Genomic DNA, 13850 nt, shown 5'->3' with positions numbered 1-13850 from the left:
CCCACCCCACCCCCCTCTAGCTTATCTCTCCATGCTTCCAGCTCACTGCCTTTATTCCTGATGAAGGGCTTTTGCCCGAAACGTCGATTTCGCTGCCCGTTGGATGCTGCCTGAACTGCTGTGCTCTTCCAGCACCACTGATCCAGAATCTGGTTTCCAGCATCTGCAGTCATTGTTTTTACCTAGTTGTCTTTAGTTTTATGCCTGGGTAGACTCGAAACTGGGTCCTTGACGCTGTTTTGTCCGATTGCAGATTACTATAAATAAGGCTTTCTGTTGCCGGCGAGAGATTTTTAAAATGAAGCGAGATCAAACCAGAGCAGCTGCAGGACTGGGGTAGCAAATGTGGAGCTTTTTGCTGATGTCAGAACTAGTGCACAAAGGCTGGGCGACATTAAAAGATTGTCTAAAGCCGATTACTGTGCTCACCCGGAAGAACGTTCAGTGATGTTTTTGAAATGCGAAATGAAGAGATTAATTGCATATTGCAGTTCTTGGCACTTTCTTTGTGTTTCTGTCAGTTCTTCAGGTCCAGAAAAGAGAAAAAAAATAGAACGAGACACATGCAGTTGGGCAAATGGATGAGCGAGAGAGATTGCATGAAGTATGATTTGGAGATGCCGGTCTTGGACTGGGGTGTGCAAAGTTAAAAATCACACAACACCAGGTTATAGTCCAGCAGGTTTAATTGGAAGCACTAGCTTTCAGAGCCAAGCGCCTGATGAAGGAGCGGCGCTCCGAAAGCTAGTGTGCTTCCAGTTAAACCTGTTGGGCTATAACCTGGTGTTGTGTGATTTTTAACTTTGTCCAAAGTATATATTTGTAACCGAATTAACAAGTAATGATGGATTCTCCTCTGAACAACGTCCTCTTTTTCAATGTAAAACATACGCTGTTGCTTGCAAATCGGCGGGCTTTTCGAATGGGAGAAAAAGTTGATGACTTGGCGCTGGCTGCAAAAGAGAACGGGTCCTCTCTACTCCCTGCCTCTTCGGAGCATATTAAACACCGGTGATTTTTTTTCTCTCTCTCTCTGTTTGCTGCTATTTGCTCAAGTTACTCTTTAATATTTAATTATTCCAGGAACTGCAAGCTCCGGTTGGGATGTGAGCTTTGAGTATCACCTAGAGAAAGAAAAGAAATGCCCCTTTTTTTTTAAACAGACCCACGGGTAGATACATTACACACTGATTTTTCTTTCCAATTTCCAAAACTCTGCGCGGGTTCTGTTGAGTGTGAATGACGATTGAATAATGTAAATGAGGCTTTCTGCTGTCGGCTAGAAGCCTGGAATTGTTCATGTGGAGTTTCTGCAATAAGGGAGCACGATATTAAAATAATATCCAAGGGCGGTGTTCGTGATCAACGCGCTCACGGCAAAGAACGTTCATGAAATCCTGACGGGACTGATTGAGGGCATTCGGCCCATCGAGTCCCTCCGAAGAGAATCTCGAATCGTTTAAATAGCTCCTGGACTCAATACCCTAAAGAAAGATTGTGTGAATTGTACTTTTATCATCGAAAAGCACATTAACGACGAAGTACGAATGCATTGCTTCTTGTAAAACGACCTTCTCTGATCTACAGCGTGGCGGGATTTTCAAATTTGAAAGAAAACAGTTGATTTGGCGCCATTTTTTCCCGCCTGCTTTCTCAGCAATGATCATCTTGTTGTTTCCCACCAGCTGCAACAAGGGAGACAATGAGGAGAGATTTCATCTCGAACTAACACTTCCCTACCTAATATATATTGTGTAAAAGTTACGTAACGTTCATCGCAATGTCCTAATCACTGCCGCTAAAAGCCATCTTTTCCAACTAACTCCCACGGCTACGCTAGGTTCAAAAGTATATTTAATAACAGAATTGACTTAGTGCGGCAAAAGTAAATTATTCAGGTCCCCTACAGCTTCCCGCTCTCTCTGGACGGTTTAGTGGCTCTGAAAAGAGCCGTTGTGTTTCTCTCTCTCTCACGGGGTGAATGTGCAGGGCCGGCCAGGCTCCGTTTAGGCGCGCTCCCCGCGGATCCGGCGGGCCAGCTGGATGTCTTTGGGCATGATGGTGACCCGCTTGGCGTGGATGGCGCACAGGTTGGTGTCCTCAAACAGCCCCACCAGGTAAGCCTCGCTGGCCTCCTGCAGGGCCATCACCGCCGAGCTCTGGAAGCGCAGGTCGGTCTTGAAATCCTGAGCGATCTCTCGCACCAGGCGCTGGAAGGGCAGTTTGCGGATCAGCAGCTCGGTGGATTTCTGGTAGCGGCGGATCTCCCGCAGAGCCACCGTGCCGGGCCTGTAGCGATGAGGCTTCTTCACTCCGCCCGTGGCCGGAGCGCTCTTGCGGGCCGCTTTGGTCGCCAGCTGCTTGCGGGGAGCTTTCCCTCCGGTGGATTTGCGCGCTGTCTGCTTGGTTCTGGCCATTCTCTACAACTCTCTGTAACACACACAGGCTGCTGCTGTCAATGCTGAGGCTGCTGCGGTGCTGCCTATTTAAGGGAATGGAGAGCCCGCCCTAGAGCTGGGATTGGATACAGCCCTGTCTCTCAGCCCACAGAGAAACACCTCCGGAAGGGACAGAAAAGGCAGGAAAAGAATTGTTGGAGGCTGATTGGGTAACGTGAAATGACAGTTGGTCAGTTTGAAAATGCCCGCCGAACTCACCCTCACAAACACTGAAATTAAATTAAACATTCAAACGCAAAACACCATCCGTCTGCAACTGAGATAAAATTTAATATTTTATAGTAATTATTTAAAACCTAGTTATCTGTCATCGCGTACAGGAGGCGGGATCATTGCCTGACCTGACTGTAACAGGCAGGAGGAAAGGCGGGGTTTAAAACAGCCTAAGTAAACTGAACACCCGAACTTGTATCAATCTAAATAGCCCGCCATCTTAAAAACTAATAGTGTACACCGATAAAAGGACAGAATCTCACTTTATCTGTTATTTTTTTATTACCCCCAGATTGTAATTAGCCCGAAGACAATGTGGAATTGCTGCCTGAACTGTCTGTAACAGGCAGATGGAAGGAACACGCCATGAAAACATGCGCAGCGTCCCAGAATCAAAACTGAACAAAGTAACATTCCTGAACGGGTCAATGAAATACAAATACTACAACATATCACATTCATGACTCGGTAGGGTTATAAATAGCGAAGTGAAATAACCAGATAGAGACCAATAAACCTTCCCTATGTGAAACCTTCCCATTCACAGGTCCCCACTTTCGTAAACCATGGCATGTGTATATTTGAGTGATTCAGATCAATTAATATTTAGGGTAGGTCTGCGCTCGGCGCCGGAATAGGGAATATTGGATCCGGGCTCAGCTCTTCCTTGAGACATGTGGGTGGCTCTGATAAGAGCCTTTGGGTTCAGATGGTTATATGTTATACCGACTGGTTCATTTCTTTGCTGCTGTCTTGGTCACTTTCGCTTTGGGCTTGGCCTTGCCTTTAGCCGGTTTGCTGATGGGTTTGGGGGATTTAGGACCCTTGGCCTTTTTCACATTCTTCACGAGAGTCCGTTTCTTTGGCGCTGCTTTGCTCACCGCTTTCTTTGGCGGTGCCGTCTTCTTGCCGCTCGCTTTCTTGGCCGGGGATTTCTTGGCTACTGCTTTCTTGGCCGGGGATTTCTTGGCTGTCGCTTTCTTAGCCGGTGATTTCTTGGCTATCGCTTTCTTGGCCTGGGATTTCTTCGCTGTCGCTTTCTTCACGGCCGGTTTCTTGGCGGCCGCTGATGTTCCCGCCTTCTTTCCCGCTTTTGCCTTGACTGGATTCTTTGGGAGTTTGAAGGAGCCGGAGACGCCCTGGCCCTTGACCAGAACAAGGGAGCCGTTCGCCAGGCACCTCCTGATACTCATCTTGATCTGTGTCTTTCGCTTTCCCACATCGATCCCTCTTCTCTCCAGCGCCTTCTTTACTGCGGACAGAGACGCCCCTTTGCGATCCTTGATATCCCCGACAACCTTCAGAATCAGCTCGCCCAATCCGGGGCCGGGTGGTGTTTTCCTGGGAGACGCCGCCTTCTTCTTGGGAGCCTTGGCTTTGATGGGAGCAGAAGCTGGAGGAGCCGTTTCGGTGGCTGCACTGTCGCTCATGTTGAGAACTCTGCGCTGAATCTCTCTCTGGGTCAGTCTGAACTGGGTCAGCAATGAAGCTGCTGGCGGCGGTACTGAGCAACTTCAAGGCAGCGAGCGGACGGCGCAGGAACAACCTGCCGTCAGCTCCCTGATCCTGCTTCCTTTCTGTGTTTCTCTAAAGGCCTAAACTCTCCGATTCCTCTGAAATTCAGCATCTCCAGAGAGCCAGGCTCGATCGCTCCTCACCCTGACACTGCAAGCTTTAAGGCCTAAAATTTTTCACTCAAATAGTCGGCTCCGTTGTCGAGTTAAACGCATTTTGCTGCTGCACTGATCGCGCTTTCTGAGCTGAACGGTGATATTGTCGCTACTTTTGGACCGAAATCTTGAAACTAACAAATATATTGCCTTCAAATCTACCTTTGGGGGTTAGAAGGAGAGCAGGGCGATAACTTGAATTGTAAATATTTTTGAGTTAAATAAGAGAAACTTGGAAATATCATAATATTAGCGGACACACAAACACAGTTACGTTAGACGAATCGTCCGCCCTTTTCCTACAGCCTCTCTGACACAATATTCACAGTCACACAGTCACATTTGGTGATATGTCTAGCGTGTAAGTGTGGAAGGATAGAATGTCTCCTCCTTTCAGCCTTTGCTGCGTTGTCCAGGGAGTTACTTACAGTTATTTTCTCCACAGTAACTGTTACATTCTCATCAGCTCTACTGTTTACATCCTCAAAGACGGCCAGTCGGTTTGTCAAGCTTAGAAAACAGAAGTCTGCACTGGAACAGGCCCTTCATGTCCATGCTGAGTCTAGCAGATCCTGAATAATGTTTTGTCAAATGCTTCGCAATTGAAGCTTTTATTTTGATTTTTTTCCCTGCAGGCTGACTGGTCTATAGTTCCCAATTTTATAACTACCTCCCTTTTCCATTGGATTGCTTACACTAGCTAGCCCCTAATCTGTGTAAATTATTGCAGAGTCTATAGAATCTTGGAACATGACCCCCACTGCATCCACTATTACTCAGCCCACTACATTAAACAGTCTGGGACGCAGATGATCAATGTCTGGTGTTTCACAACCTTCGACCCAATCCATTGTCCCAACATCATTTCCCAAATAATAGTGATTTGGTTCAGTTTTTCCCTCTCACTGAATTCCCCAACATTACTACTGTGTTAGTTGTGTTAATATTTGTGAACAAAAAAACAACAGTATGTTAGTGATTTTTGAGATGTTTTCATTCCCCATTTTGAACTCCCCTCTTTAATGTTGTAAGTGATATATGGTCCTCTTTACCAGCCTAGTTATGTTCACTTCTTTCTTTACACATGTACTGGTGTTTTAGCAGTTGTTTTTTAAATGGCTTCTACAACATTACTCTTTCTTTCATTTGTTCTTTGTTAGTTAAATCCCTTTTCGCTGTCATTTGCTCAATTTTGATCTGTTTGCAGCCTTCCCATCTCGCTATATTTCTTCCCAAATTGTAGGCCTTTTCTTTGGACCAAAAATGATCTTGAATAGCCATTTCAAGTTTCATAACATCCTTTTCATAGGAGAGAGACCAGAATTGCACATAATATTCCAAAAGTGTCATAACCAATATTCTGTACACCCACAACATGTTCTCTTAAGTCACATACTCAAAGTTCTAACCAGTAAAGGAAAACATTTCAAATGCCTTCTTGCTATCCTATCTAACTATAACTCCACTTTCAAGGAACAATGAACCTGCATTCCAAGGTCTCTTTGTTCAGCAACATTCCACAAGACCTTAATATTAAGTGTATAGGTCCTGCCCTGATTTTCCTTTCCAAATTGCAGCACATCATATTGATTTAAATTGAACTCAGTATGCCACTCCTGGGTCCAGTAGCCCATCTGATCGAGATCCTGTTGTATTCTGAGGTAGCCTGCTTTGCAATCCACTACACCTCCATTTTTTGTGTAATCTGCAAACTTGTTAACTACTTTACCTGCAAACTCACATCCAAATCATTCATAATAATGTGGAGGTGCTGGTGTTGGACTGGGGTGTGCAAAGTTTAAAATGACACTCCAACAGGTTTAGATTAGATTACTTACAGTGTGGAAACAGGCCCTTCGGCCCAACAAGTCCACACCGACCAGCCGAAGTGCAACCCACTCATACCCCTACATACCCTTACCTAACACTACGGGCAATTTAGCATGGCCAATTCACCTGACCCGCACATCTTTGGACTGTGGGAGGAAACCGGAGCACACGGAGGAAACCCACGCAGACACGGGGAGAACATGCAAACTCCACACAGTCAGTCGCCTGAGGCGGGAATTGAACCCAGATCCCTGGTGCTGTGAGGCAGCAGTGCTAACGACCGTGCCACCGTGCTGCTTGTACTTTATTTGGAAGTACAAGCATTCAGAGCATAGACACCTGATGGAGGAGCAGCACTCTGAAAACTTTTAACTTCCAAATAAAACTGTTGGACTATAACCTGGTGTTGTGTCATTTTAAAAACTAAAATCATTTATATAAATGATGAAAAGCAGTGGACCCAAGTGATCCTTGTAGCACATCACTTGTGCTGAAAAATGTGTTGCTGGAAAAGCGCAGCAGGTCAGGCAGCATCCAAGGAGCAGTACAATCGATGTTTCGAGCATAAGCCCTTCTTCAGTAGATAGAGGGTCGATTCTCCTGCTCATTTGATGCTGCCTGACCTGCTGCGCTTTTCCAGCAACACATTTTTCAGCTCTGATCTCCAGCACCTGCAGTCCTCACTTTCTCCTAACACATCACTTGTCACAGGCTTCCAGTCTGAAAAAGCATCCCTCCACCACCACCCTCTGCTTTCTACTTTCGAACAAGTTCTGTTTCCAATTGGCGAGTTCTTTCTGTATTCCATATGATGTAATCTTGCTAACCAATTTTCCACGGGAAACACAATCAAACCCCTTACTGAAGGCCATGTAAATCACATCCACCACTTTGGCTTCATCAGTCCTCTTCCTTCCCAGATCAAAAAAAAACTCAGTCGAGTTAGTGATACATGACTTCACACACAGAAAGCCATGTTGACTACTCCAAACAATCCTGGCCTTTCAAAAAGATGTAAATCCTGCCTCTCAGAATCCCCTCAACTGTTTGCCTACTGTTGATGTTACACTCACTGTTCAATAGTTCCCTGGCTTTTCCTTACCACCTTTCTTAAATATTGGCATTACGAAAGCCAACCTCCAGTCTTTGTGCACTTCACCTGTGACTATCGATGAAACAGGTATCTCAGCAAGGGGCCCAACAATCACTTCCCTAGCTTATCACCATGTTCCAGGGTACACCTGATCATGTGCTTGTACTTTATCCACCGTTTCTGCTTAGAAACATCCAGCAGCACCTCCTCTGTATTATGGGCATTTTTCAAGCTGTCACCATCTACTTCCCCACATTCTATATCTTACATCCTTCTCCTCAGTAAGCACTCACTTAGTATCTCCCACATTTCCTGTTGTTCCACACATAGGCGGCACGGTGGCACGGTGGCTAGCACTGCTGCCTCACAGCGCCAGGGACCTGGGTTCAATTCCCGCCTCAGGCAACTGACTGTGTGGAGTTTGCACGTTCTCCCCGTGTCTGCGTGGGTTTCCTCCGGGTGCTCCGGTTTCCTCCCACAGTCACAAAGATGTGTGGGTCAGGTGAATTGGCCATGCTAAATTGCCCGTAGTGTTAGGTAAGGGGTATACGTAGGGGTATGGGTGGGTTGCGCGTCGGTGTGGACTTGTTGGGCCGAAGGGCCTGTTTCCACACTGTAAGTAATCTAATCTAATAGGCTGCCTTGCTAATCTTTGCTGTGCCCTAATCTTTCCCTGGTTACCCTTTTGTCCTTTATGTAAGATAGCTATTTGCCAAAGCTATCTTATGTCCATTTTTTGCTCTCCTGATTTCCTCTTAAGTATATCCCTAATGCCTTTATACTCTTTGAAGGATTCACTCAATCTCTGCTGTACAAACCTAACACGTGCTTCCTTCTTATTCAGACTAAAACTTCAACTTATTTTCTCATCCAGCATTTCCTACACTTACTGATCATGCCTTTCACTCTAACAGGAACATACTGTCTCTGGACCCTCCTTTTCTCATTTTTGAAGGCCATTTTCCAGCCATCCCTTTGCCTGTAAACATCTGCCCTCAGTCAACTTTTGAAAGTTCTTGCGTAATGCTCTCAAAAATTTAACTTTGAGATCTGTTATATCCTTTTGCATAACAGGTTTAAAACTAATTGAATTATGGTCGCTGGCCACAAAATGCTCCCCAACTGACGCATCATTATATCCCAAGAGTAGATCAAGTTTTGCCCCTTGTCTAGAAGATATATTCACATACTGAATCAGAAATTTTTTTTGTACACACTTAAGAAATTCCTCTCTGTCGAAACCATTAACAATATGGCAGCCTCAATCTGTGTTTGGAATGTTAAAATCTCTCACCATAACTACACCAGTATTCCTGCAGATCTAAGATTTCCTTACAAACTTGTTTCTCAATTTCCTGATGACTGTTGGGGTGTCTATAATCCAATCCTAATAAGGTGATCAAACCCTTTCTTATTTCTCAGTTCCACCCAAATAATTTCCATGGATGTAATCCCAGGAAAATCCTCCTTAAGTACAGCTGAAATGTTATCTCTTACCAAACACGTCACTCCCCATTTTCTCTTGCTGCCCCCCTCCCCCATCCTTTAATTCCTGGAACATTAAGCTGCAATTCTGTCATCCCCAAACCATATCTCTGTAATTGCTAGGATATCCCAACACTAATCCCATTCTCTTATCCATGTCCTGAGTTCATCCTCCTTCCCTGTTAGGCTTCTTGCATTGAAATAAATGCAGTTTAATTTAAGAATCCTACCTCATTCTCTGCTATGTTCCTGCCTGCCCTGACTGTTTGACTTGCCAACTATACCAGTCTCAGATCGCTCTCTTTCCTCCTGTATCCTTGGTTCCTGTCCCCACACCTTACTAGTTTAACCTCTCCCCAGCAGTTCAAAGGAAATGTCCCTGCCAGTATATTAGATTCCTTCCAATTCAGGTGCATTCCATCCATTTTTATACAAGTCACATCTTCCTCCGAAGAGATTCCAATGATCCAAAATTGTGAACCCTTTCCCCATGTACCAGCTCCTGAGTTGGGCATTTCCTTACTCTATCATCCTATTCCTACCCTCACTTGCTCGGAGCAGCGGGATTAAACTAGATATTACTATCAGAGAGGACCTCCTTTCTAAATTCTTGCCTCTCTTCCTTATTCCTCCTTCGGAATCTCATCCTTTCCCCTTCCTATGTAGTTAGTTCCAGTGTTTACTCCGGCTGGTCCCTCTTGCTTTTCTGAATATCGTGCACTCTCTCCTAGACATCATTGATCCTGTCACCAGGGAGACAACTTACTATTCTGATTTCTTGCTGTCGCTGGAGAGACATCTGTCTAGGCTGCTGACAAAGAGATTCGAGTTTTGTTATTTGGAGGACCTTCCAAAATGATTAGGGCAGCTGATGTAGGGAAACATCGCCTTGATACTGGACAAGCTCCCGTCCAAGGCACTCACGATCCTGACTTGGAAATAAGACCATTTTCTTTCACTGTCACTAGATCAAGACCCTGGAACTCCGTGATCATGGCATTGTGGGCAGCACATGGACAACGGCTGTTCAAGAAGGTGGCTCACCACCGCCTTCTCAAAGGGATGGAGAATGAATGCTAGGCTCAGCCAGCGGCATCCACATTCGAGGAGTGAATAAACAAAAACAGCTGGGGTCTCTCGTTGTGGCATACAATGCATCACAATTTTCTGTCTGCGGCATATCTGACACTAAAATCTGTCATCCACTATAAACTAAATCGAGTCCCAGAGATGTTATTGCACACCTGGTCTGACTTTTGCACATGCCTCCAGACCCAGAAAGAAGCACTGACACTGTGATTCAAGACTCTCTCCATCAGCAATTTTCTGCCTTCGTAAGAATGTCCCACTTATTCCATCTCTCTGTATGTTACTTTGGGCAAGGAGTTAATATTTGTGGATGAGGGGCCAGCAGGATTAAATACCACAGTTAACATTCGATCAGAGCACAGAGGATGGGCCGAGTAGCCGCCAGCTTCCCCGCTCCCTGATCAGATTGTGAGACAGCCGGAGGGAGGAGTTATTAACATAACCCGGGAATGAGCTCCATTGGAACTTCATAAAGGGACAACATCCCAGCTTGAAACCTTCTCTGCCCTTTCCCCCGCAGCCCCAGTTGTTTTGGTCAAACTGGGAGAAAAGGGAATTGGGGAAATGACCAATTGATGTTTGTTTCTGGGAAGCATTGGAACACTGACTATTCCGGAGTAGAGGGGCGCATGCGTGAGACCCTCCCCCCGCACTGCCATTGAGGAGCATTTACTCAGTGAGTACAAGAGGTTTGTTTGAAACAGACCGCAATGGAGAGATCAGCGCCCAGGGAAGCGATGGAACAGCAGGCTCCTTCCAGCAGCACATCGGGATGGGAGCCTGGGACACAGAGGGGGCTCCGAGACCGGGATTGATTCGGGGTGAGTTCAGGGAGAACCGGGGGCTGTTTGTAAGAGGCCGAGCGGAGCAGGAACTGGTCCCGGAACTTGGAGTGAGCGGGCTGGGGGGAAGAGAGAGGCCTTTCTCGGGCTGTGTGTGGGCCTGCTGAGGGAGGCAGAGCGGGAAGAAGCCGCTGTGGGATATTCTTGTGGTTTTTAATCCCCTAAACACTGACGGAAGTTTATTGTTTGGCTTCTGTTTCACGCGTTTTGTTGCGAATAGCCATTGAAGTTAAGGACAGTAGAAACAAACGTAATAATTCTGTGAAGAGTAAATATAGTAGGCACCGGGAAACGTCTCAAAGTGTGAAATCGTGCCCAGTGTTCGTCTTTCAACAGGTGATGTATTGGGAATTGGATATTGAACTGTGTAATCATTACAATAGACAATAGGTGCAGGAGTAGGCCATTCAGCCCTTCGAGCCTGCACCGCCATTCAATATGATCAATCCTAATCAGTATCCTGTTCCTGCCTTATCCCCCATAACCCTTGATTCCACTATCCTTGAGAGCTCTATCCAACTCTTTCTTAAATGAATCCAGAGACTGGGCCTCCACTGCCCTCTGGGGCAGAGCATTCCACACAGCCACCACTCTCTGGATGAAGAAGTTTCTCCTCATCTCTGTCCTAAATGGTATACCCCGTGTTTTTAAGCTGTGTCCTCTGGTTCGGCACTCACCCATCAGCGGAAACATGTTTCCTGCTGCCAGAGTGTCCAATCCTTTCATAATCTTATACGTCTCGATCAGATCCCCTCTCAGCCTTCTAAACTCAAGGGTATACAAGCCCAGTCGCTTCAGTCTTTCAGTGTAAGGTAATCCCTCCATTCCAGGAATTGACCTCGTGAACCTACGCTGCACTCCTCCAATAGCCAGAATGTCTTTCCTCAAATTTGGAGACCAGAACTGCACACAGTACTCAAGGTGTGGTCTCACCAGGGTCCTGTACAGCTGCAGAAGCACCTCTTTGCTTCTATACTCAATCCCTCTTGTTATGAAGGCCAGCATGCTATTAGCCTTCTTCACTACCTGCTGTACCTGCATGCTTGCCTTCATTGACTGGTGTACAAGAACACCCAGATCTCTCTGTACATTTGTGGAGCTGTGCATATGTTGGTTAGTTTATTTTTTCTTAATAAAATGTTTTTGAATTTCGAAAATAGAAAAAGACTGGAAGGTGCTCAGGGCTCAAGTGGAACCAGGCTCTGCACTGTTCACCTTACCTTGTTCAAAAACAAAGAATTATAATGATCATGACCTGACTATTGCATTGATCATTTGGTGTCTTCCTACTGAGCTGCTAGTGATGTACAGGAGCTCGCTCTCTCGTCTTTCTCCAGGCAAATATTTGATGGACCAATCCAAGGGTGACCAGCTGCTTCTCACAATCAGCAGGTATGTTACCACTGTCAGAGAGGACAATGTCCTTTCCTCTGTCTGAGTGGATTGAGTTGGACGCACTTTGAGCTCAATTTCCAGAAGTACACATTCAATCAGAGTTAAACACAACTGACAATATATAAATGTATATTATTTCACCCTGTTCTCAATGCATACCATCTCAGTGACGGTAAATTCCATTATTCAAAGCCAATTTATCAGTCATAAGATTAGAAGCAGGTTAGACTGTATGCTTGTAATAAATATGGATTTAATGCAGCTCAATCGTATATGTAGAAAAGGCATTTTTAAAGTTATAATCAATAATCAATCATGCTGTTACATTGTTATAACAAGTATATATGAAGTTGATATTGAGTGCAGATATAGAAGCAAAGTTGGACATTGAGTAACTGAGCAGGACAAATTTATTCTTTTGATAAATAGTTGTCCTGGATAAAGACAATAGTCAAACAATGTAAATTCCAAATGAACCTCTTGGTCAACCCGGACCGACAGAGGATGCTTCTGGAGAGGATGCTTAAAGCTCATTCACACAAGTGCATACACATCTGTCTCTATCTGTCAGCCTGGTGTTGATGAAAATACACTTTATACACACTCCCACACTTTTTAATGTATGAAACACTGATTGATAAGACATTAAAAAGGGCGGCATGGTGGCTCAGTGGTTAGCACTGCTGCCTCACAGCACCAGAGTCCCAGATTTGATTCCAGACTGGGGCGACTGTCTGTGTGGAGTTTGCACATTCTCTGTGTCTGCGTGGGTTTCCTCCAGGTGCTCAGTTTTCCTCTCACAGTCCAAAGATGTGCAGGTCAGGTGAATTGGCCATGCTAGTGTTAGGTGCATTAGTCAGAGGGAAATGGGCCTGGGTAGGTTACTCTTCAGAGAATCGGTATGGACTTGTTGGGCCGAAGGGCCTGTTTCCACACTGTAGGGATTCTAATCTAATCTAAACCCACCTCATAAAGTGGATCAGATCATGACATGCAAGACTGGAAACACAAGGAGACATACAGACAATGTCAGTGTGATATAGACCAGTACCACTCTTCAAAGTGATACAGATTGGCAGCACAACAGAAAATTATTAAATGCTTCAGAAGATGTTAGTGTTAGATTATTGCAGTGCCCAGCAGCAACTGCCAAAGACTAGTGTTCACACAAAATGTAAAAATAATACATATACGATTGAATACAGTAAAATTCAAATTCTTGGCAAAGATAAGTATTGAACCAACATTAATCCCTCAATTACCAGGTTTAGCGAACATTGAACTGGTTTATCCTACACCCTGACTGAAAAAACACAACTGAACACAAAGAGAATGGCATCCAAATATTCGACTAGTCACTGCACGCAGAGCAAAACTGGCACTATAGATATTCGAAGGCAGATAACTGCAGAACTAATCTCAAATTGGCATTTACACCTAGACACTGGCAGTGAGTGGATGAAGTTCAGAATCCCAAACAGTTATTGGAAACTAGTATGGAGAACAAATAAAGAATAGAATGTCCCAGCACAGACATAATACACTGAATGGCTGTACTAATTCTGAAATTGAGTCATAAATCACAAAATGCATAAGAGTTTAAGGCCCAATCACAACCCCCTAAGAACTGCTATCACAGATTTGAATCACAGTCAAAGAGACCTTTTTTTTCCTAATTCAGTCATGGCTCGGCCAGCATTTATTGCCCATCCCTGACTACCCATGCAGTGTACTTAGGAGTCAACCACATTGATGTGTGTCTGCAGTAACATGT

At 45.1% G+C, this 13850-nt stretch overlaps 2 protein-coding genes across 2 annotated transcripts in view; both read right to left on the bottom strand.

The window, feature by feature from the left end:
• Positions 1-13850, bottom strand: part of LOC132837101 (histone H4-like) — a 468073-nt gene that overhangs the window by 229592 nt on the left and 224631 nt on the right. Inside the window, exon 4 of the mRNA XM_060856795.1 lies at positions 2089-2418. Coding sequence (XP_060712778.1) covers positions 2089-2418 — 330 coding nt within the window. The remainder of the gene's footprint in view (positions 1-2088; positions 2419-13850) is intronic.
• Positions 2762-4140, bottom strand: LOC132837105 (histone H1.10-like). Its single transcript, XM_060856800.1, has one exon. The coding sequence runs from the start codon at positions 4100-4102 to the stop codon at positions 3407-3409; it is 696 nt and encodes a 231-aa protein (XP_060712783.1). The 5' UTR covers positions 4103-4140; the 3' UTR covers positions 2762-3406.

The sequence above is a fragment of the Hemiscyllium ocellatum genome, chromosome 49 (genome assembly GCF_020745735.1).
Source record: "Hemiscyllium ocellatum isolate sHemOce1 chromosome 49, sHemOce1.pat.X.cur, whole genome shotgun sequence".
Classification (NCBI taxonomy): Eukaryota; Metazoa; Chordata; class Chondrichthyes; order Orectolobiformes; family Hemiscylliidae; genus Hemiscyllium; species Hemiscyllium ocellatum.
Note: the sequence above shows the minus strand (reverse complement) of the source record. Positions and strands in the feature narration are given on the sequence as shown.